The sequence below is a fragment of the Oreochromis niloticus genome, linkage group LG6, assembly GCF_001858045.2.
Source record: "Oreochromis niloticus isolate F11D_XX linkage group LG6, O_niloticus_UMD_NMBU, whole genome shotgun sequence".
NCBI classification, from domain to species: domain Eukaryota; kingdom Metazoa; phylum Chordata; class Actinopteri; order Cichliformes; family Cichlidae; genus Oreochromis; species Oreochromis niloticus.
Window position 1 is genome coordinate 12,866,230 of NC_031971.2, and position 21,768 is coordinate 12,887,997.

The following is a 21,768-nucleotide window of genomic DNA, read 5'->3' on the forward strand; positions in this document are numbered from 1 at the left end:
AAATGAAGTGTCTTATGAGTGTATGTGAGATTTAGGCCCATTTGAAGTTCCTAAACTCCAAATTGGAAACAAAAATACTTGTGAACAGAACAACTCACCCATATAAAACAAGTAAGCAGCACGGCATGAAACTCAGTCTTAACCTTAGCTTCAAGGCTCTCACTGACTGCCAGTTTTATGCTTTTCCTTTTAATCCCAAATGGAAATTATGAGGAGTAAGGAAAATCTACTGCTGCCAAGAAAAAGGTGATTAAGGCAACATGTTGTTCTTTAAAAGCTTGAAAACGTATATGGAAAGCTTAAAAGAAACGCTTTGACATAGCAGTTAAAATCTAATGAATAGACGGAGTAGTTGAAGAAGGCTGAAATCTTTTTTTTACTGCACTTACAGTACAAAAAGATTTCAGATCTATAAACGCAACAAGAAGAGCTCCAGTGGTTTCCACACACACTGTTTGCAAGTGATTGTGCAATAAAAAGCAAATTAACTTGTTTTCATAGCTAACTGTTTGAGGTTGCACTGCAGTGATGCAACAGGGTGAAACTAGTTGGCGTGCGATCATAACAAGAAGATAAATGAAGAACAGGACACATAATGTAACTGGTAGACAAATAATAGCAAATCCAGTGTAGAGCCAACCCCTTTCTCCTCCTGATGCCACCCTCTCCTCCCTGCAGATTCCTCCCTCTTCTTTCACTTCCTCCTTTTTCTCTATGCAGACAGCCCCGTACGCCCCTCCCCCTTCTTTTCCGTGTCTTTCATGCTTTTCTTTTCCTTTTTTTTTTTTGCTTCCCCCCCCTCAGATTCAGCCTTTGTGCATAACATTGTATTGTGTCCATGCCCCTCCCTCTCTTACTACTTTTAACACTTTTTTCCTGTTCCTGTTTAATAATGTTAAAATTCAATTAAAGAAAAAGTACAGTTTTGGTCCCCCTTCTCTCACATTTCTTGCACCACGCCCATGATTTCTTTATTTTCACCCTCAGAACTGAAAAACCTGCAGAAACTTCCTGCCTGTCTCCCCTCTCTGAGCTTCACTGTACCCTCCTCCACTTCCCCCTCTGACCTCTCCTCCCCTCTCTCTCTTCAGCTCAGCTTCTCTCTCTTCCTGCACTCACTCTGTCGTTGGCGTTCGCGTTGACTGGCCAGAGTCCGCGAGCTGAACACCCTCCACTTTTTTTGATCCGCTACTTTCCTCTGCCTTCTCTCCTTTCTTTCTTTTTTTTTTTTAAACTCTCCCCCATCTCTTCAGCTCACCCGTTCATCTCTGTCCTGCCCTCGGGGGTAAGTAGCCTAGAAAATATTTAACAGTTGACTGAGTGTGCTTAGGCATGTCGTACTCACTCACACACCCACCCACCCACACACACATATTTGAGTATAATGCATTTTCTGCAAAGAAATATTCAAAGCGTGCTACAGGCGATTGTGCTTCCCACACATTTGTGTTTTAGTGTTTGTAAAGTATCTGATAGAAATGAGAGAAATTTGATTTTTTTTTCCCTGGTTGCTTCCTCCAATGGTTGAGTGTCTTTTTCTCTTTTTTTGTGGGGATGTCCGTTACCTTGGACCTGCATAGTTTCTGTCATTCCTCTGAAAGTCTGGATTTCATTAACACGCTCTGAGTGAAATAAGTTTAGCGTGTTTCACTCACAAACAGAGTTTAAGTCAGTTCATTGCGTATCAAACACTTTGGATCATTTCACGGTTTCATTCAATAAAAAGACCTTTACATTTCTTCGTGTACTTCAACACTTCCTGCTTTCAACATGAAATGCAACTTCTGGTTTTTTTTTTAAAGATTTGACAGCCCACCGGCCTCTGGTTCCTCTCCCACTACTTCCTGATCTCCTTCTAACATCTGATTGGTCATGGCATACCACAGCTTCCTGCTGGAACCAATTAGCTGCCATGCCTGGAACAAAGATCGATCCCGTAAGTCTGCCCACCCTCTCTGATTGGTCACTCTTTTCCTCTTCAGTGACTTCCAGTCGTCTCATCTTTGAGCTGGGCACAACATCATGGGTGCATATTGCTCTGACTAGAGTCTGTGAGAGAGTGGTGTAATAGCCCATGGTTTGCGACTGGCTCCCAGGTGGGAGAAGGTATTTCCTGTTTCCTGTAACAGCGACGGCGGCGTCTGAAGGCCTCTCTGAGTGGTTCTTACACTCCGTTAGCTGGAGGAAACCAGAGCCTTATATGGATGTTTTTCATCAGTGCTTTGGTTTCTGGGCAAAGCGGATGTAAGAGACGCTTAAACCAGGCTGTTCGAGTTTCACTCAGGTTTGCAAAATGAACAGTTTAGTCATTCTGTGAAAAAAAATGCACACCGAAGTAAGCCACACTGCTGTTCTAGGACAAACACTGCTTCACTGACTCATCTGCTGACTAAAACATGCAGCCTTTGCCACAACGTTACGAAAAAGGAAGGTCGCAGGTCTTGTGCGCTTTCTATTTAAAGATGCTGTGTGTCTGTGTGCTGCCTCCAGGCTCATACATACGGTGTTTTTTTATTTCTCTCTTCTCATGTGCCCACTCAGCTCTTCTGTGTTACTCCCCACTGAGCAGCCCGCTGTAAAACTTCTCGTATCAGTCATGCTGTACTTTGTCCATGATGAATATTGTGTTCGTACGGTTGACCATCTGTGCCGATATGGTTTGAAACACAAACTTCTTTGTTTCCGCTACAGAGATTGCCCTGTGCCCCAACAACCATGAGGTCCACATCTATAAGAAAGATGGGACCAAGTGGACCAAAATCCATGAGCTGAAGGAACACAACGGGCAGGTGACAGGTGAGACACAGCAACACTAAAACTATTTAGGGACTTTCTGACATTGCCTTATTTCCCAAAGGGTCGGATCCACATGTTTGTTTGGTCTTAGAAGCAGCACTGGCTTGAAACCAACTGAAGTTTGGTTTGCATGTAAGACGAACGTGTTAACCCCTAAACCTCGGCGCCACTACTCAAGTTCACCAATACTGAAAGTGAAAATACAAGATTTTGTAGAATACTTTAGGTTTTTCTGTGACATTGAGGACAAGTTTCCATCATTTTGAAGGATCTGCCTAAATCGATATCAAGGAAACGGCCATCCAGCTTTCCAGTATTGCTAAATCTATGGTTGCCTTATCCAGTGGTACAAAATAAATCAAGCTGTAGGAACATTTCCCCATCTCTATGTGATTATTAATGTTCATATTGCTTAATGTCTTTAATGCCAAGCATCAGATCAGCCATTCCCAAAGTCAAGAGTGCTGCGGCCTCCTTAAAAACCAGGAAATACCACAATCTTTAATCTTTCGTCTAATTTAAAGACAAGAGGAAGTGATGTACTTCCTTGAAAATTGTATTTAAAAAACACAAAGAACACAGGCTGTTGGCTATAAATTGCTAATGCTACCCAGTCATATAGAAAGCATTTAGGCCAATGTGTGACCCACCTGCTACTGGGACACAAACTTCATTTTTTTTTTTTTTTTTTTTTGCCTGTCCCGTTTGGTTCTTTTGCCATCAGAATTATTGTCTAAAGGTGAAGAAAGATGCCCAACGGATTTACTTTACCAAATGGACCATCCCAGCCTTGCCGTAATGGTCTATTTGATTCACCTTTTATTGTTTATTTTATTTTCACTTGCTGAATACGGGACAGACTTGACTGGGGGAAAGAAAAACAGCTGAGAAGAGGGACGGGGATAAAGGGCAAAAAACAAAAACCAACAGAATAAGGAGACAAAAAATAAATATATCGATCACCTGGATCACCTGTTGAGAAAGAAAAAAGAAAACAAGCAGAAGAAAACGAGAGCAATAGAATAAACAACATCACGATGATCTATGGGAATATAACAGTAAATACTAAATATTAAACATTATTGTGCAGCACGTAAGATCGACAGCACACAGTGTGCTTTAAGGTAGGAGCCAAAAAGGGTGTAGTTAGTGTGTGTGATCACCCGTGTGTACACCTGTGAGCATGGACGCGCTTGTTTTTAAAAGGTTCCTTCATGTAATGATCTGCTAGAGGGTGTGGGGGGCCACTGCCCCGTCCTCCAGGGCATGAAGCAGGTATGGAGGAGATCAAAACTCCAGACATCCAGAGGCCCCCAGAACACAAGAGACCAAGGAAGACCAACAGAGGGGCAGCCGCGCCACTATCCCAGAAAGAGCCGAGGAGAGCCCCAGATGAGGGGTCACTCAGCAGCCGCAGAGCAGAAGCCATGGGGGTTGCAGTGACGTGCCCGTGAGCTCCGCCGGCAGCCAGCTGTGCCAGAGTGACCGAGCCCCGGGCCGAGAGGCCGAGGGCACCCCACCTCCGAAGTGGCCTGAGCGAGCCCCAGGCTCCAGGCCCCGATAAGCAGCCACTAAGGAGTGAGCCGGTGTGTACCTGGACGCCCACCCCCGGACACAAAGAACCACCAACGCACCGATGTCTGAGGCCGTCCGCCACCGGCAGGGGAAGTGGTGGGGGGAGATAGGCCTCCAAACCTTGGAGGACCTGAGATGTCCCCGGAGATGGGACACAAACTTCAAAACAAGAGCAGATAAATATGTATAAATGTACATACTTGTGAGTAATTTTAACGTGAATTTCTGGTGTAACTGCAGTCCACCTGCAGTACCTTTACACTCCACCAGGGGCGACTTAGATTAGCAGAGGTGACAGCTAACACCTGCCCCTATCAAAGTGCCCATACCCATAATAATGCATTACTTTAAACTTTAACACAAACTAAGTAAGTGAGTTATATGAAAGGAAGTGGTGCAGCTCAATACTTTTGTTATAGTGTATGCTCCTTCCACTGAGACTTCACTGGTTTTACAATTTCCTGTCATTGTCTTAAGCTACTGTAATCAGCTGCTGGATATGTAGATTGCCAGTAAGTATAAAGACATCAAAGTAGATCCCAGTCACCGCACAGTTACTTTTATCTCTTGGAAGATAAAGAAAAAAGACTCTCTATAGATTTTTAGCCAATTATTTATTTTGGATGCATTTGAGACGTTGATAATAGCAGAGCTCTTCTTTCTTTTCCGCCTATTTGACGTGATATAGAGAAGTGAGTGGAAATGTGTTCCTGAGAGGTTTTTTCTTTTTATCTCGCAGGTATCGATTGGGCTCCGGAAAGTAACCGTATAGTTACCTGTGGAGCGGACCGTAACGCCTACGTGTGGACCCTGAAAGAGGGAGCTTGGAAGCCCACCCTGGTCATCCTCAGGATCAACCGTGCCGCTCGCTGTGTGAAATGGTCACCCAAAGAGAACAAGTTTGCTGTTGGCAGCGGCTCTCGTCTCATCTCCGTCTGCTATTTTGAGCAGGAAAACGACTGGTGAGATTTCAGGGAATTCACTAATATATGCAGAAAGCTTTATTTGAATACTAAGAAGCGCCGTTGGAGAGATTTTAGCAACCATCTCTTGTTACCTGCAGGTGGGTGTGTAAGCACATTAAGAAGCCGATCCGCTCTACAATCCTGAGTTTGGACTGGCACCCCAACAACGCCCTGCTGGCTGCTGGATCCTGCGATTTCAAATGCAGGTATGTCACAGACAGACTTAGCTTTCAGCTTTATTAAATTTAAAGCTTTGTGTACAGCCCAACACTGACACTACTCCTAGGTATATAAAAAAAAGGAATTTCCTCATACAGTCCATGTTATATGGCATGTGAGTTTCAAAATAACAACATATCTCCACCCTCACTCTCACAGAGTGTTTTCAGCCTACATAAAGGAGGTGGAGGAGAAGCCTGGGCCCACTCCCTGGGGTAGCAAGATGCCCTTTGGGGAGTTGCTCTTTGAGTCCGGAGGATCTCCAGCAGCAGCTCAGACTTCAGGAGGAAGCGGCGGCTGGGTGCACAGCGTCTGCTTCTCGCACTCTGGCAACCGCCTGGCCTGGACCTCCCATGACTCAACTCTGTGTGTTTCCGAGGGCGGCAAGAACGGCACGTAAGTGAAGGCAGAGCAGCGTAGCTGGGCGTGTCGTGTGTTTACATTCCTTTGTGTGCTCCACTCTGACTTTTTGCTACAACTTCCACAGGTTGACCAGTCTCAGCTCTGAGACACTTCCTCTGCTGTGTGTCACCTTCATTACTGAGAACAGCTTGGTAGCAGCTGTGAGTATTCATTTATTCAGCACACGCACACACAACCGTTCCTTTAATTTAATTCAAGGTAATTTTATAATTTTATATCTCAAACTTTTCTGGCCCAGTGTCTCCATATAAATAATGTAAATAAATGAATAGATAGCGCTTTTTGGCTGTATCTATTCTAGCATCCAGAATAACAAACAAGAGTCTAGTCTCTCATATTTCCATCCTGATATTGTAATATCTCCTTGTTGTATGTCTTTTCCTCCAGGGCCATGATTGTTACCCGGTGCTGTTTGTGTATGACGGTGCCAAAGGCAGCTTGACATTTGGTGGAAAGCTGGATGTTCCTAAGCAGGCGGCCCAAAAGGGCATCAGCGCCAGGGAGCGTTTTCAGAACCTGGACCGTCGAGCCTCGGAGACCCAGAACACCGACAAGGACCTGAACACTCTCCACAAGAACAGCATCAGGTCAGGAGAAAACAAGTGTTGCGTATCCATGAAAATTAAAACCCCCAAAACCGAGTGGTGATGTGTGGTTGGGTATGAGAGGGGATTTGGTTACAGTGATTTTTTAAATACAGCTATGAAAACCATAAAACAAATGATATGTTACTACTTGGCTTTCTCACGTCTCAAACAATATTTCAGCCAAATCTCGGTGCTGGAAGGAGGAAGAAACCAGTGCACCAAGTTCTGCACCACTGGTATGGATGGAGGAATGGGCATTTGGGATGTCAAGGTAACACACAGACACACACAGACATGCAGGATTGCTAGGTATTGACTACCACAGTGATTTCACATGTCCGTCAATGTCTTTTCAGTCTCTGGAGTCTGCCATGAAGGACTTGAAGATAGTCTAAACTGAAGTTTACATTTCTCCGACCAAAGTTGCTCCCGGAGTTATGGAGAAAAACTGCTGCCTTATTACCCAAAGCTTCTTGGCCTTATTTTAATCAGGTATTTTTTTATATATGCAGGTTCAACGAGCAGACTTCAGGTCAAACAGTGTTTGCGATCTCTCTGAAGCTTTATGCTGAGCTTGTTACATTCAGTGCTGTATACAGAGGGACTGACCACATATCTGCAAACGGTACTTAATGACTTAGATTAGAGCTCAGCCTGAGCTGACTGCTTAAAGCAGGCATTTTCTATTAATCAGAATGAAATGCTGCAATAATTGTTAAACGCTTATGCTGGTCATAATATGCATTTAATAAAAGATTACTGTTAAAGTGCTCAGTAGAATCTGGTTCTTGTGTGTGTGTGTGTGTGTGTTTACATCTGTTTAAATCTGGATTAAGGAATTTGAACCTGGCAGCTCATTGTGTATTTGTCTATACAGATGGCCAACTTAAGTTCAAAGTTCGAACACTCACAGTTTTAACTGAGCAAAGTTGCTGTCTCGTGTGACGCAGATGAGATTATTTTTTTCTAACCTGGGGAAAAGCTAATATTTTGTATAAAAACAATGTTGTAATGTAATATATTATTCAATTTTTATAAAATTTACATCATCCTAAAACGTACTGGTTAGATAACATAATGCTTAAAATTAACGAGCACAAGTTTGAAAAACCCGCCATGAGTACAAAACAACAATTTTACAACTTCTTGGTGTTATTTATGAGACAGTGTGGTGATGCCCTACTATACACACATTTCATTAAAGTAATCAATTTGTTAACCTCTTCAGACCAAATGTCTGGCACATTTTCCTGGCATCACTTTCTCCTGAATAAAAACTATCTCACCGAGTCTTTCAGTTAAAGCGAACAGCAAGAATTCCTGTTGCTGCTGTTGTGCCTGTAAGCTGTAGGTCGAATCAGGTGGACAGACACGTGGGATTACACCTGTAATGTCGAGTTTACCCATCCCTACTACTTTCAAACCCCACTGCCTAAGAGTAATGAACATTTGTATGTGAGAGACAGGATCAACACGACTCCACATACTCATGTATGTGTATCACAGTCCCGGTTCTTTAAAAGCACTGATGGGTTTTCAGCCAAATGCACATCTACTCGTCCACTGCAGAGTCTCTCGTGATAGATCGATGCCATTAGATTGTTAATACAGGCACAATAGTGTCTAAGCTGTTGCTGTTGTAGCTGCTCAAGGATTGATGGGAAAACATCCTGCTGCACAAACTTACAAGTGTGTTTTGGTCTTGTTGATGTTTAAAAAATCAAATCAAATCCTTTTTCCCCCTCCATAGTGCTCAAACTCTTAATTTATTTAAATTAACTGTGACAAGAAACTCCCAGGTGTCAGCAGTGAATATTTAGCAATTACCCATACAATATATATTTCTAATTAATGGTTGTCCAATAGATCAGGTGGAGCAAAAAGTAGCCCTCTGACTACAATGAAAACAGTCAAAGGAGCCAAAAACAGAGCACACCTATCAGCTATCAGACCTCCTGCCTCTTCCTAAGTTCGAGCGACCTGCCAAGGTCAGGGTTGAAATGATAAAATAGTCAAGACTGAAGCATCAGAGGGGGAGATATTTTGACCTGTAATGTATGTAAGGGGCTGCCAGTAAATAAATAGATAACTGAAAAACGTGTCGGTGTGAGCAGCTATTTCTGCCCCTGGTTCCTGTAGCATGTCTCATTCATTCCCCGACAGAAACAGAAAATTACATGAATGAGATATTTTTATAATTACATTCAGATTCAGTAATTAAAATTCTTGCATATTCAAGATATCTGGTTCTTTATTAAAAAGGGACAGTCCACATATTAGCAGCAAAAGTCTCCGTGTGTCTTAAAGACCCAGCCAGATGACATCAGAGTGACGTCATGGGGTTATATTGTTCATACCTGGTAAAACTCTTCTGCAGCGCAGACTAGGAGCCGGAGCTGAGTGTCGCTAATGCTTCTCTGACACAATAATTAGATGCGTTAACGTCGTCGCCTTATTACATAACACCAGTCCCTGAGAGCGCGCCTGCGCCTCCACCTAGAGACCAAAGCAGGAATTGCAGGCACGACTTGCCTCTGAATCAGCCCCTCATCACAGAATGATGTGGCAGCCTTCAGTGATGAAGAACAGCCCCCCTCACCGAGTCGTGATGAGGTGAACCGGCGGGGAGAGAGAGAGAGAGAGAAAGAGCGAGCAAGCATCAGCACCGACTGAGACTCATCCCCTCGTCCCCCACGGACGCCCACACTTCCGGACTGGACCCTCTGGAGGCGGCTGGGTCAGGATGCATGCGTCTCCCAGTGCTGCTTGAAATGAGGATAAGACGACGACGGTGAAAAGGCGACGTGCTCGTTACCTTCCATCAAACCTCCTCGCTGCAGATCTGAACGCTGAACTGATCAATTATCGGCGGCTAACTCGCCCGTCACTCACAGGGGGGATTCAGGCTTTGGCCACACTGTCTGTCTGCCGTCAACTGTTGCTTATTTCCTCTGTAAATGAATCTTGTAAGGTGGGTGAGCTCATTGAATATACGGTTAGACACTGGAGATGAACAGAAAGGCTGATCGTTTGCTGTTTGGTAGCGATGATGATGATGAGGACGAGGATGCTCATTGGGAACCAGCTGTAAATAACTCATATGTATTTCCTGCATGTCTCATAGTGATGTATATTTTTCAAATTTCTATATTCAAGCTCAGGATTTATTTTATTTTATTTTAAGCAAACACACAACCGGCCACTTCCTCCTCCTCTTCATCTTGCTACCTCTTCCTTTTTCCTCTTTCCCTGTGATCTTTGTGACACAGAGGAAAGGCCACCCCCTCCTCTTCCTCAGCCTTTTCAACTTTATTTAATATCTGGCACACAGAAGCCAACTGGATCTAGGCTGAGGCTGTCCCGAGGACAAACGAAGTAGACCAATGTTGCAACTCAGAATTATTTTCATTCTCAGCTCATGCTCTGCTAATCTGCTGACTGCTTTTATGCTATGAATCAGCTGATCATCTGTTCTGTTCACTGTCCATTACAACTTCCACACCCTGAGTTATATGTTTAGTGGTCTTGGTTTTAGCTCCAAACCCAACCAAACCGAATTGATGTAAAAAAAAAAAAAAAAAAAAGGTCTCCAAAATCATATGGATATAGAGAGATACTTTTTTATTATATATATTTTTTGCTTCAAAAAATAGGCCAAGTGAGGCAATTATGGGAGTAGTATTTGTTCCATCTCACAAGCAGACACTGTAATTCCCACAGCTCACACATGAAGTCATGTGTGCCACATTATGGGCTGAGGCGAAATTATCATGCTGCTTTTTTTAATCAGATATGATGTCAGTTGTCTTTTATGAGTACATCACAGCTATATATATTTTTAGCTGCTTCACAATGCAGGGCACTTTAAGGAAGCGCGTGGTGGTTACTTTTGTTATGTAACATTTCTAGATTCATTTATTCATTCAAGCGCTGTCGAACGTGCAACTGTCACAACTTCCTGCCACAGGACCCAGACTGGCTTTTTCTAAGGAAACACCAAAACGATTAAATGATTCAATCAAGACGTCAGAGGAGCCATAACAAAAAAAAAAAAAAAAACAGAATGAAATTTTCAGTTGTTTATCTTCACAGCTGTGACTAACTGCAGCTTCTCTATGTTGTGTATCAGTTTAAGAAAAACTGTTTGGCCTTTGGATGTATTAGCATGACAAGACGGGGGGTAATCTCAAAAAGTTTTGATGGGCCTTTTTGCTCTTTACAGCTGATAGATCAGATTTTCCCAGTCTATTGCAGTTAGGTTTACTAGGATATATAGCTTAAATTATCAGATTTTAATCACCATTGTGGTTCTTTGATCTATATACTATCTAATTTGATCCAAGACCTGTTTGATTTACAGTGCTATAACAAAGAAAAAACAGTTATATGGCAACTATTTTCAGCAGTGTGTGGTTGTTCCCTTTATTATAGATATACATGATTGCACAAAGTACCATGAAGTAAAGCAGTGTTAATTCATGTCCGGTGTTAACTGGACCGAGGTCTTCATGGTTCATTTAGACCACAGAGACGCAGAGATGTCACGGTGTTTCCACAGCTCTGCTCTGCCCTGTCCCATGAGTGTGTCCCTCTGCCTGGCCTCTGGCCTGCTAATTATCAGCCAGCTTGATAAAGTCATTAATGACCTGGCCAGGCCTGCTGGGCCTGGCACTGACACACACTTGTATGTGTGCGCACTACAGAGAGTAAGCCAGACAGTGTGAGGCCAGTGTTGGATACAGGGTGGGGAAGTCTTTTATTTGGGACAAGACGGTGTGTTTCTGGGCTGGGCCGGTTAGTATTAATAGCTCCTAATGAGTGTCACTCTGAAAAACAAAGCAGCAAATGGAGGAGAAAGGGAAGTGAAAGGTGTTGCCATCCTTTGTGCATCATCTTTCTTTAGTTCTCCTTGTGTATATATGTTCATGAAGGATCGTGAATGTCTTATCAGCATTTTGACAACAACCGCGCATATACCCACAGCTGTGATATTCCTCTTTTTAGATTATTTAGAAGTATTGTTTCTGTACAGCCACATGCATGCACAGCTCCTCAGATAGACAGCATAATTAGCTGTTGGGGGCATTTCATAAAAACAAATGGATTCTTTGAGGTTCTGAGAGGTATTCCCTTTCCTTCTTTTTCATGTCTTACAACTTACAACATGTGGATGTGCACATGCTTACATTTTGTGTGTCTGCACAGACGTCATTTGCCTTCCCTGCATGTTAATTTCATCATTGGGAAGCAGAGAGGAGCCATGGTGGGGGAACGGGAGAGGGAGGAGGGAAGAGAGGCAAAAAAAGAAAGACGAAAGCAGCGAGGAGTTTTCTGTTGTAGGGAAGAGGGGAGGACAATCCCTGCCTGTCGTTTCCATGACAACAGTGACATCACTGTCAGGGTGCTACCTCCTGAACTGTTTGAGTTTCTGTACTGAGTGTTCGCAATCAAACGAACAGATCGGAGTGTGCGTGTGTGTATGTGAGAAAATGTAGGCATGGCTGTATGTGTGAGGCATTTCTGAAAGAGATCAAGCCTCTGCTTCAGTCGCTCTGTGGTTACCCACTGTTGCCAGGCAACGGCAGTCATGGCAACAAGTTGAAGCATGTAGTAGCGTTGCTAAGCAAAACAAGAGGGTGGGGTGGATTATTAGCATTGAGATACAAGTGGGTTTAAATATCATACACAGTAAATATGGTCTGCAGCTTAATTTTACAAAGTCCTATTAAAGTGGACCCATTACTCTTGTTATATAAATTCTGTTGCAATGCCAGATGCTCATTACAAACATGGCCAAAGCCTCAAATAATTACATTAGTGTATGTACAACAAATCCCTGTTGGTCAGTAGCTCAGGCTTCAGACTGACTGTTTTTTTTACCCTTGATTCTGTATCATGTCAGTGAGAGTAGATATCCTAATATGATCATCTGACGCACTCCCAGGCTTGGCTGTTAGACTCAAAGCCCCGCCCACCTGTTGTTCAAATCTTGTGAGGAGCAGCCAATTAGAAGACAGTTGGCGTAAAGAGAGAACACCTTGTTTCAGTGAAAGGATGAGTTAAGTGTAAGGAAAAAAAGGAATATATTGAAATATGGATTATGCAACGAGTCCAATATTTTTTTTTTAAATGGACCTTTAAACAAGCAACATGTGCTCCATAAAAATCCAGTAACATCCGAGATATATTTCAAAACAACACCTAACAGCTTAAACTGAAATACCCATTTCTGTAGAATACATATTTCATTAAATATTGCCATAAATTCAGAGTGAGAATTGTTTGGTGTGTGTGTGAGATTTTTTTAATGCCAAGTTACATGTACTGTTTCTGTTACATTTACTTATAAAGGAAAGAGTAAAGTTAATGAGTAAATAATTACAAAACAGCAATATTGCTTAAAATTCTAATTTTGCATATTTGTATAAATGACCGCTAAGTCTGAACTGATCCATTTGTATGATAGAGACCTTTGGCTTCGATTAATGAGCAACCCAGTTTGTGTGTATTTTAGAAGCAAATGTGAAATGTGTCATTTACATAAATGCTGCTGCCTGTAATAAAAACAAAGGTAGCACTTTATATTACAGCTCAGTAATAACATGATAATAGTGGTGTCATAATCAAAAATTTGTAACGCACAGTTAAAAAAACTGTCTAAAGTGCTGTACAAAACAATAAAAACTTCAAAAATAATAGTACAAGATCACAAATTTAAATTTGCCCGCAATACAAAATAACCACCACCAGTGACAGATTATGAACCCAAGAATACCATGAAATATAGTTAGTTTTTCAGATTTAAAGACGGCAATAATTGGAGCACTTGTAATGGACACAGGAAGCTGGTTCCACGATCATGGATGCAACTGAGAAAGTCCTTCCATCTGTTTGAGCCCAGAACAGAAAACATGAAGTCAGAGCTTGTCACTATATATATAAGAAAAGAGGAATTGTGTGAAGGTGAATAAGAGAAGTCATATAGGTGAGTGCCTGACCAGTGAGAGCTTTAAAAACTACATCATCAAAATACATCTTGAATTTAATTCTTAAATGGAAAGGGACAAAATGTAGTGGAGCCATTATGGGAGTGATATGATCTAATTTCTTAGCACCAGTTAAGTCTAGATGCAGCATTTTGAAGTAACTGGAGTCAAGATAGAAACTTCTAAAGGAGACCACAATACAGCAAATTATAACAACAGGCAACAGGCCTGAATTTATTTTTCCATGTAAGGATTAAATAGAAAATATTTGAAATATTTGATGATAAAGCTCTGTTTTGACAGATGACAATTTGTTTGTTAAAACATAGCTCAGGATCCAGATTCTTCACATGAGACTTAACACACGGAGAGAGGGGAAACAGTTTATCAGGAAGAGAAAAAGAACCTCCCAATTTATAGGAACTAAGAATGAATGAATTAGCTCTTGATTTCCATTAAGGATTCAAGAAGAGGAGTTATAGAGCCAGGAAAAGTGAACCCAAAACAGACACTTGGGGGACTCGGTGAAGAACAGGAGTGATCTGAGGAGACAGGAAAGGAAGGCTCTGTGTTTAAGATGGGAATTAAATTGTTTCAAAGCTATAACTTTAATACCTGGCTTTAAATCCAGGCTGGACTGGTCCCAGAAGGCCAGTGGAATTTAAAAATAGTAGTAATTGGGAACAAACTACCTTTCTGTGTGAAAAAGGAGATAATAACCACATAATACTAACCTTCATGCATATAATTAGAAGATAATAAACAATAGTCTATTGATGAGCAATGGGAAATTACCATTTTGATACACACAGGTTATCAAACTGTTAACAAAATTTTACTGTGTTGTCACTAACTGCCATTATCACCACATCCTTACCACCCTAGTTATTACACTAATATATAAATTTCAGCTAAATATTACTCAGCTAAATGACTACCAAGCCGTTAGTCTTATTACCTTGGTAATGACTTTGTATTTTGAGAACATCACACTATTACCTTCTTATTTTCACACATTAAACCACTATGACCATGTTATAAGATTTTAGTTCATACGATAAAATTGTTAATAAATGTGATCATTTGCAGGTATATGAACAATCGTGTTCCTCCTAACAAGAGATACCAGCCCACCGAATATGAGCATGCTGCCAATTGTGCCACGCATGCGGTAAATGTGCACGCACACACACACACACACACACACACACACACACACACACACACAGAAAGTGCTCATTAAGCCCAGTGAAAATAAGAAAAATCATCATTACATAACATCAGCAGCATCATGCTCGTGTTTACAGTCAGTCCTGCCTGCCTGCCTCTTTGTGCCTCATGTTTCATTTATGCTATGAATTCATTTAGTTATGGATAATCCCCAGCCTGCTGGGAAGCTCAGTGTTGCACTTCCAGTCAGAGGACCAATGGGAGCGGCTGTCAGCCTGGGTGTATGGGGCGGGGCTCAGCTCGCTCTTCATCATCTCCACCCTCTTCCACACTGTGGCCTGGAAGAAGAGCCACCTACGGTATATACATATATATACACACACACACACACACACACACACACACACACACACACACATTGTAGCACAATATCTGTGATGCATTGGATAATTTTTAATAAAATATATCATTTTTAATAATGATTTTTCATATCTAAACAGTGTCACTGAGTCGTTGCTGAGCTGTTTCTGCTCCCTCTTCAGGTCTGTGGAGCAGTGTTTTCACATGTGTGACAGGATGGTGATCTATTTCTTCATCGCTGCCTCCTACGCCCCTTGGTAAACAAACTAGCCTGCTAGGCATGTGTGGGTGTGTGTAAACTGTATATATAAGTAAGTACATTATTCAAATTTTATTTATATAGCTCATTTCAACACCTGTGGTACAAAGGGCTCTGAATATGAATAAACACACAAAAGATGATTAAAATCAACATAACAGCAACAGACATGACACAGAACCCCCCAACAACCACCACCACCACACATTACAGATATCAAATAGTGTTTCCAATAACTGGCACTCAGAGAGGGTTTGTTGAGCTAACTGCAAGGAAACTAATCCTCAGTCTGGGTCCATTGTGAGAAAACCTATGCACCCTCCTGTTCTCAGTCATGATTAAGTTACATAGACTGTAAATAAAATATGGCATTATTATTATTCCCCCCTCCTTCTTTTCTTTGTAATCAAATGTGACAAGCAAGTGGATCTGACTTAAAATTGGTGTTAACGGTGAGAACTGCTCTACACGGTTTACAAAGCGGCCATTAGGTCTGACTGGATTTCATGTCACCAGAAGATTTTCATTTTCATCTCATTTTTATTTGGAGTTAAAAGTGTCAATACATTTTAGCCTGGTTTTTGTCGTTTTTGTGCATTAGTTTTTGTTTAGCTATTATCTTGTTTTCATAAGAAAAAAAAAGGTTGGTGGTAAAAACTAAGGTGAAAATTATTGGTCAGTGAAATTAAAACTGCTGAAATCCTGTAGACACTGCAAACTTAGGATCTCTTCAGTGACCAGTTAGCCAAAGCATATCTTGTCTTATGAGCTGATTGGAATAATAGTTTAAAAAATAAACATCATGCTGTATTTTAAAAGATCTGGAATTAGAAGATTAATCCATAAACTCACTGGGAAAGTGTTTGCTGTGGATGTAGTGCAAGTGAGGAGTAGGGTCATTTTCTCAGACTTCTTTACTATAGGACACGCCCCCTGTTGGTCATGCAGGTTTAAGGTTTACTTGGCTTCAATTTTTAGATGATCTATACTTTATATACAGTGTAAACTATTAATTATTAATTAATAGATAATTGAGCAAGATGACTAAAGGCTTAATAATTTAGGAGGTCTTGATTAGCAATCTTGGTAAGTTTCTTGGCTAAGTCTAAGAAGGGAAGTGGTAATATATTTTTACAGCACCCCTCAGTTCAACATAAGGGATGAACAACAGTCGCTGCACGTGTCAAAGTGACAGAAAGGTTTTCAATTAGCAGTTAATGAGACGCTATGTGTGTGGTGAGTCTGTACATATTTGGAGCCAAATGTTTCTGTTATTGATTGATTGATTGATTGATTGATTGATTTTTTAACAGGCTAAACCTGCGAGAGCTGGGTCCCTGGGCGTGTCACATGCGCTGGTTAGTTTGGGTCATGGCGTCTTTTGGAACCACCTACGTGTTCTTCTTCCATGAGAGGTCTGCTCACATATTTATTTTCTTAGCATGTCAAATATTTAAACTTCTTCTGATTAAGCTTTTTCCAAGCTGTTATTAAGATTGCTTAACTTTACGCTCAGTAACACCCGTGCTCAGTAACCTGTTGCTGTCATAGGTATAAGCTCATGGAGTTGATCTGCTACACAGTGATGGGAGTTTTTCCTGCCCTGGTCATCCTCTCAATGGTGAGGCCACTCACATTTTCTGCTGCTCCGATTGGGTTTAAAATGACCCTATTAAAAGGTTTAAAAATAATAAACTTAATGCCTCTTCTCAGCCGGAGCAGTCCGGGTTGTGTGAGCTGCTGGTCGGCGGGGCCTGCTACTGTTTGGGGATAGTCTTCTTCAAAAGTGACGGCATTGTCCCATTTGCTCATGCTATTTGGCACATGTTTGTAGCTATGGGAGCGGCCATACATTACTACGCCATCTGGAAGTACCTCTACGCCCAGCCACCCAACCACCAGGTCCACACCTCCAGATGACATCAGCAGTGACCTCACAGGAAGTAACTCCTGTGTTTGAGCGGATTCGAGGAGATGATCCTAGCTGTGTCCACATTCAGGGGCTGCCTCATCTTGAAGGTGGGGGGTGGAGGAGTAAACGTGCACTTTTTAGCTTGACAGAAACCAAAACTAATGGTGCATTCAGGTCCCTCTCATCAGTTCGAAATGTCAAACATTTCCATGTTTATCACCAAAAAGTTGCCTTCAAGCAGCCAGTGAATGAATGGGTAAAACGGGTCAGACAGCAGTGTACCAGGGTAATGAAAATTATCACTTTATTTTATCTGTAGTACTTTGTATTTACAGTCATATCCAGACTGCTAACAAAAGCACACATATGACTGGTTTATTATGAATGCAGTAATAATTCAGAATTTAAATTTTGGGTTCTAAATTGCTGCATATGTCACAACTTTGATAGCTACAGAAGTTTTATTTTCATCTTGACTAAAGAGAGCTGCATGTTATCTCTCTCTTATATATGGTTAGTGTTACCCCGTGTGCGCAAGATCTAAGCTATAAATCCAAGTTAAATCTTTTTCATCGTCTTCACACTACTACTGTTCTAAAAATAGCACCTTTTGAAAGCAATTTAAACTACTTTACTTTTTCTTCGAGGATAAAATAAAATCACATCAATGTGCTGAAATAGCATAAAATACCGTAATGCAATACAGCACAGTGTGAAACACAAAGAAAAACTTTAAGCCCTGTTTTAAGACAACAGTTAGTTCATGCAGGTCTTGGGATTTTGCTTTGTGTTGCAGGTGCTTCTCCTTGTTTAGCTTTGAATCTGGGACAGGAAGTACAGCTGCCCTAGATAATGACTGATGGAGTCAAAGATGTGAGACCTTAATGTGACAGCTTTGATTCAGTCTGAGAGGCAAAGCCCAGGGTGGAAAGTATTCATAAAACACTTCCCCGCTTCTTGGAAAACTCAGAAAAAAAACTCATGTGTCTGTATCAGTATTTTATTCATTCAAATCTTCTGCCGTCTGGATTTTAGACAGGAAGTTAATCAACCCTTTTTAATTTAATTCTTACTAACTGATGACCAACTGAATCCAGTTACCTCCAGTGATGCAATACCTCCTGACGTTCTGAGCTGAGAGGGCAATCGAATGCACCGTTTAGCGGTTAATTATCACGTTTGGTATACATGAAGGATAAATATGATGAATCTGAACTTCAAGGCTGGCAGCTCCTGAACTGGGACACCCCCCCACCTCAGATCATTTTAGTTTTACACTTCTAACAGTATTTTGCAGGAATTTGGTTTCAGGGGTTAATTAATATTCTCGGAGATTTCTCTCTGTGCCGTGCGCACCCAGATTTAGTGTGCAGAAGCCGAATTGAGGGCATTGTCTATTTGTCAAGAGGAAGATCACTTTTAAAATTGGCTTGTGAGATGAATTTTAGTGTTTTTAGTTTGATTACACTAAGCAGGCTGCAACATCAGTAATTTACTATTCCCAATTCAGAGCTCTAGATAGTATTATTACTGCTATTGTTATTAGTTGTGCTATCTACACCATAGTACTCTGTATGATTTTAACAATAGTTGCTTAAGTCGGTGACTTCCTGTGAAGTTTTTTAAACATGATCGTAGATTTTTTTTAAAAAAAATCTTTAAGTTAAACACTCAGATATTTGTAGTTTTAGTCTTGGAGACTTTACTCGTGTGCTTCCACATATACCAGGCTCCACACTTTCGATTTATGAGCATAAACACTGAATTCTAATAGTTTACTGTTGTCGATTAGGTTTAGTAAATGAAGATACAGTATTTATCAGAGACATACAGTACATGCCGACTTCATCTCTATTTTCTTCTGATCTTCTCGTAGTGTTACTCGATCATCTTCTCAGTCTTCATCCTAAACGAATGGAAAACAGTTGATAGTTACAACATGGTTGGAGCTCAAACCACTGTCTGATTCAGCACTGCCAGAAGACTTACTGCCGTTAACCGATAGCACACTACTACCGTATATGTATGTTTCACACTTGAAAGGAAACTGAAGCTATAGTATTGTTGAACAATCTGGCCCGATATTAAAGGCATCTCAGGTGCGTGTGTGTGTGTGTGTGCTCGCGCGCGTGTGCTCGTGTGTGTGTGTGTGTGTTTGCCCAAGTGTTTGTGCCTGTGTGTATCCTATACTATCTGACTACCATGAATCCAAAGCCTCTAACTGGCTGAGTCTATGTTTACACGTGAATGCATGTACCTTGAACACATCAAAATATATCTGAAACATGTATGTATTCTTAGCGTCGAGTCGTACGTGCTGCCTCGTGGTTTAAAGGACGAAGCAGAGTGTGATTAATGTGGCGAGAGGATTTTAAAAGGTCGAAGCAGCTGGTATTTAAGGGTTGTTAAAAAAAACTTTTTCATTATAGTTTCACTGCAGTATGTTGGATCATCTGGGCTTAAAAGTCCAAGGAAGCCACATTAAAAAGGACCACTGCAGCTGCTATGGTTGTTTGCAGCTCTAAGCAAATAAATGCAAAGCTGTTTTTATTTATTTATTTATTTATATGCTGGCACCTCCCCATACAGCTTCACCTGCTCACTCACAGCTTTCCCAGAAGTTTTCTGCAAGTTTTACATATATGGATTTACATAATGGATAGAAAAGATTTCAAATATTTACACCTGGACTCTTTACCCCTTGAAAGCTCACTAGCAGCAACCCTTAAAACTCTTTTCTGTCATGTTTCAGGGCTGCTTATAGAACAAAATGACTGGGCGTAGGTTGTATCTGCCTGTGTAGCTACCTGGGAGAACCTGGAAACTGTCTATTTACAGTTTATTTAACTTTCTGACAAAAGTTTTAATTTGTATCATTTGTCAAAAAAACAAAACAAAAAACAGAAACACTGATGATCTCAAAAATCTGACAAAAGCTCATGTATTAGATATGACACACTTAGCATTACAGGGCTAATAGTCGTCACAACATCTTTACTGATGTATACTGAGGTGTGAAAACTGATCATTAAGGGCAGAGGGGAGGTCGTTAAATCTTAACTTTATGGTGGAAAGAGTTTGTACTTTAATAATACTTTAATCTGCAAAAGTTTGCATTTGGAGTTAAATCCATCACTGTGATGAGCACTTATGAAATGCTGTTTATTTGCCCGTGCAAGTGCAGTAGATCACGAGGTAATGCATAAGGTGAGCGTTACCTTTAAATGTTGAGGTCGACACAAAAACCTGGATTCAGATCCAAATCGCAGCTCAGTTTTTCCTCTATCGCTCAACGTGTTTTAAGGATAAGCCGCTAACTTGTGGACAAAAACTGACAACCAGCACAAAACTGGACTGAAAACAAGTTGTTATTTTATGATATCACCTTGTTTGTGTAGCCACTGTTGCCTCAAGACACCTAATAATCATTCTTCATTCTATACTGAAGGGTCCAAAAACAACACGATGACACCAAACCTCAGATAAAAGTGATAAAATAGTCTGAGGGTAACACAATACTTTATCATTTTGTACATTTGAGACCCTAGCATGAAGGGAAGTGCGTTTGTCGCACAGTGGATATCTTATTTAAAACTGAAACAGAGCTACTCTGGAGTATTCGTGCTCTCAGTGTTTACTCGAGTCTCTGGGATGAACCAAACAACTGAGAGAGTTTACAGTTTGTCTTGTATCCAAGCCAGGTCTGGCTGCGGTGAGATAAAGTAAAGGATTTGATGTGTGTCTTGTCTTGATTACAGTATGTGTCTCATTCAGACATACACCCCACCTGCCTTTATAAAGATCTTTATAACAGCGTCCGCGAAGCCTTCGTGGACCCTCTGTATATTATTTATAGACGCTCTGTGATTGTGGAGCTGCTGACTCTGTTCTCAGTCCTGCTGGTGTTTTCTTTCTGGTCCTACAGGACTGATTATATTATCTCACCCTTATTCTAGTTTTCATATTGGTTATTGTGTCCGTGGTGCTTTTTGTGCTGTGATAAGCCGATATGATGCCAACAATGCTTTTATCTTTTCTATTTCTCTTGTAATAAAAAAGCTTTTTTCATGCATTTTTATGTCGTTTTTTTTATTGTGTTGCACCTTTTTTTGTAGTTCATGTAAGAAAAAAAGGTTATTTTCATAAGTAGTTTTGTTATACCAAAAACACGTTACAAAATGAGCTCCAGATGTATCTAAACTCCATTATAGCGGCCAGTCTGTCCTTTGATCTTGTTTCATACCACTTTAATTCAATCAAGACGTCATTTTCAAGGAGCCTGAAATAAATTGAGGCAGACTTATTTTATATAATTAACCTCATATGAGAAGAGGAAATGAAACACCAGAAGAAGAAAATAAGAAGGTAAACATACAGTCACAATAAAAAACAAAGTACACAAATGTTAAAGTTTTACATATGGATACATAATAAAAACAATCTGGACCACAGCAGGTCTTAAAATGAGGTAAATCCAACCTTAATAAGAAAAATTATTTACAACACTATGCAGAAG

General features: G+C 40.9%; 2 protein-coding genes across 2 annotated transcripts; both read left to right on the top strand.

The window, feature by feature from the left end:
• The first annotated feature begins 1,095 nt into the window (after positions 1-1,095).
• Positions 1,096-7,339, top strand: arpc1b (actin related protein 2/3 complex, subunit 1B). Its single transcript, XM_003455952.5, has 10 exons — positions 1,096-1,285; positions 1,803-1,936; positions 2,692-2,796; positions 5,111-5,333; positions 5,435-5,542; positions 5,715-5,951; positions 6,043-6,118; positions 6,366-6,565; positions 6,746-6,836; positions 6,922-7,339. Exons 2-10 carry the CDS (start codon positions 1,873-1,875, stop codon positions 6,958-6,960), a joined length of 1,143 nt encoding a protein of 380 aa, XP_003456000.1. The 5' UTR covers positions 1,096-1,285; positions 1,803-1,872; the 3' UTR covers positions 6,961-7,339.
• Positions 7,340-8,940: 1,601 nt separating this feature from the next.
• On the top strand, positions 8,941-21,324 carry LOC100699425 (monocyte to macrophage differentiation factor 2). Its single transcript, XM_003455966.5, has 7 exons — positions 8,941-9,536; positions 14,641-14,722; positions 14,920-15,080; positions 15,264-15,338; positions 16,654-16,755; positions 16,892-16,961; positions 17,054-21,324. The coding sequence occupies exons 1-7, from the start codon at positions 9,523-9,525 to the stop codon at positions 17,258-17,260; spliced, it is 711 nt and encodes a 236-aa protein (XP_003456014.2). The 5' UTR covers positions 8,941-9,522; the 3' UTR covers positions 17,261-21,324.
• Positions 21,325-21,768: the final 444 nt, after the last annotated feature.

What these genes read in the sequence shown, in the direction of transcription:
- LOC100699425 (XM_003455966.5), top strand. An exon ending in CCAATTGTGCCACGCATGCG is followed by an intron (nt 14,723 to 14,919) that starts GTAAATGTGCAC and finishes GAATTCATTTAG; the next exon opens with TTATGGATAATCCCCAGCCT. An exon ending in TGGAAGAAGAGCCACCTACG is followed by an intron (nt 15,081 to 15,263) that starts GTATATACATAT and finishes CTCCCTCTTCAG; the next exon opens with GTCTGTGGAGCAGTGTTTTC.
- arpc1b (XM_003455952.5), top strand. Translation starts at nt 1,873, where the DNA reads ATGGCATACCACAGCTTCCTGCTGGAACCAATTAGCTGCCATGCCTGG. An exon ending in TTTGAGCAGGAAAACGACTG is followed by an intron (nt 5,334 to 5,434) that starts GTGAGATTTCAG and finishes TGTTACCTGCAG; the next exon opens with GTGGGTGTGTAAGCACATTA. An exon ending in TCCTGCGATTTCAAATGCAG is followed by an intron (nt 5,543 to 5,714) that starts GTATGTCACAGA and finishes TCACTCTCACAG; the next exon opens with AGTGTTTTCAGCCTACATAA.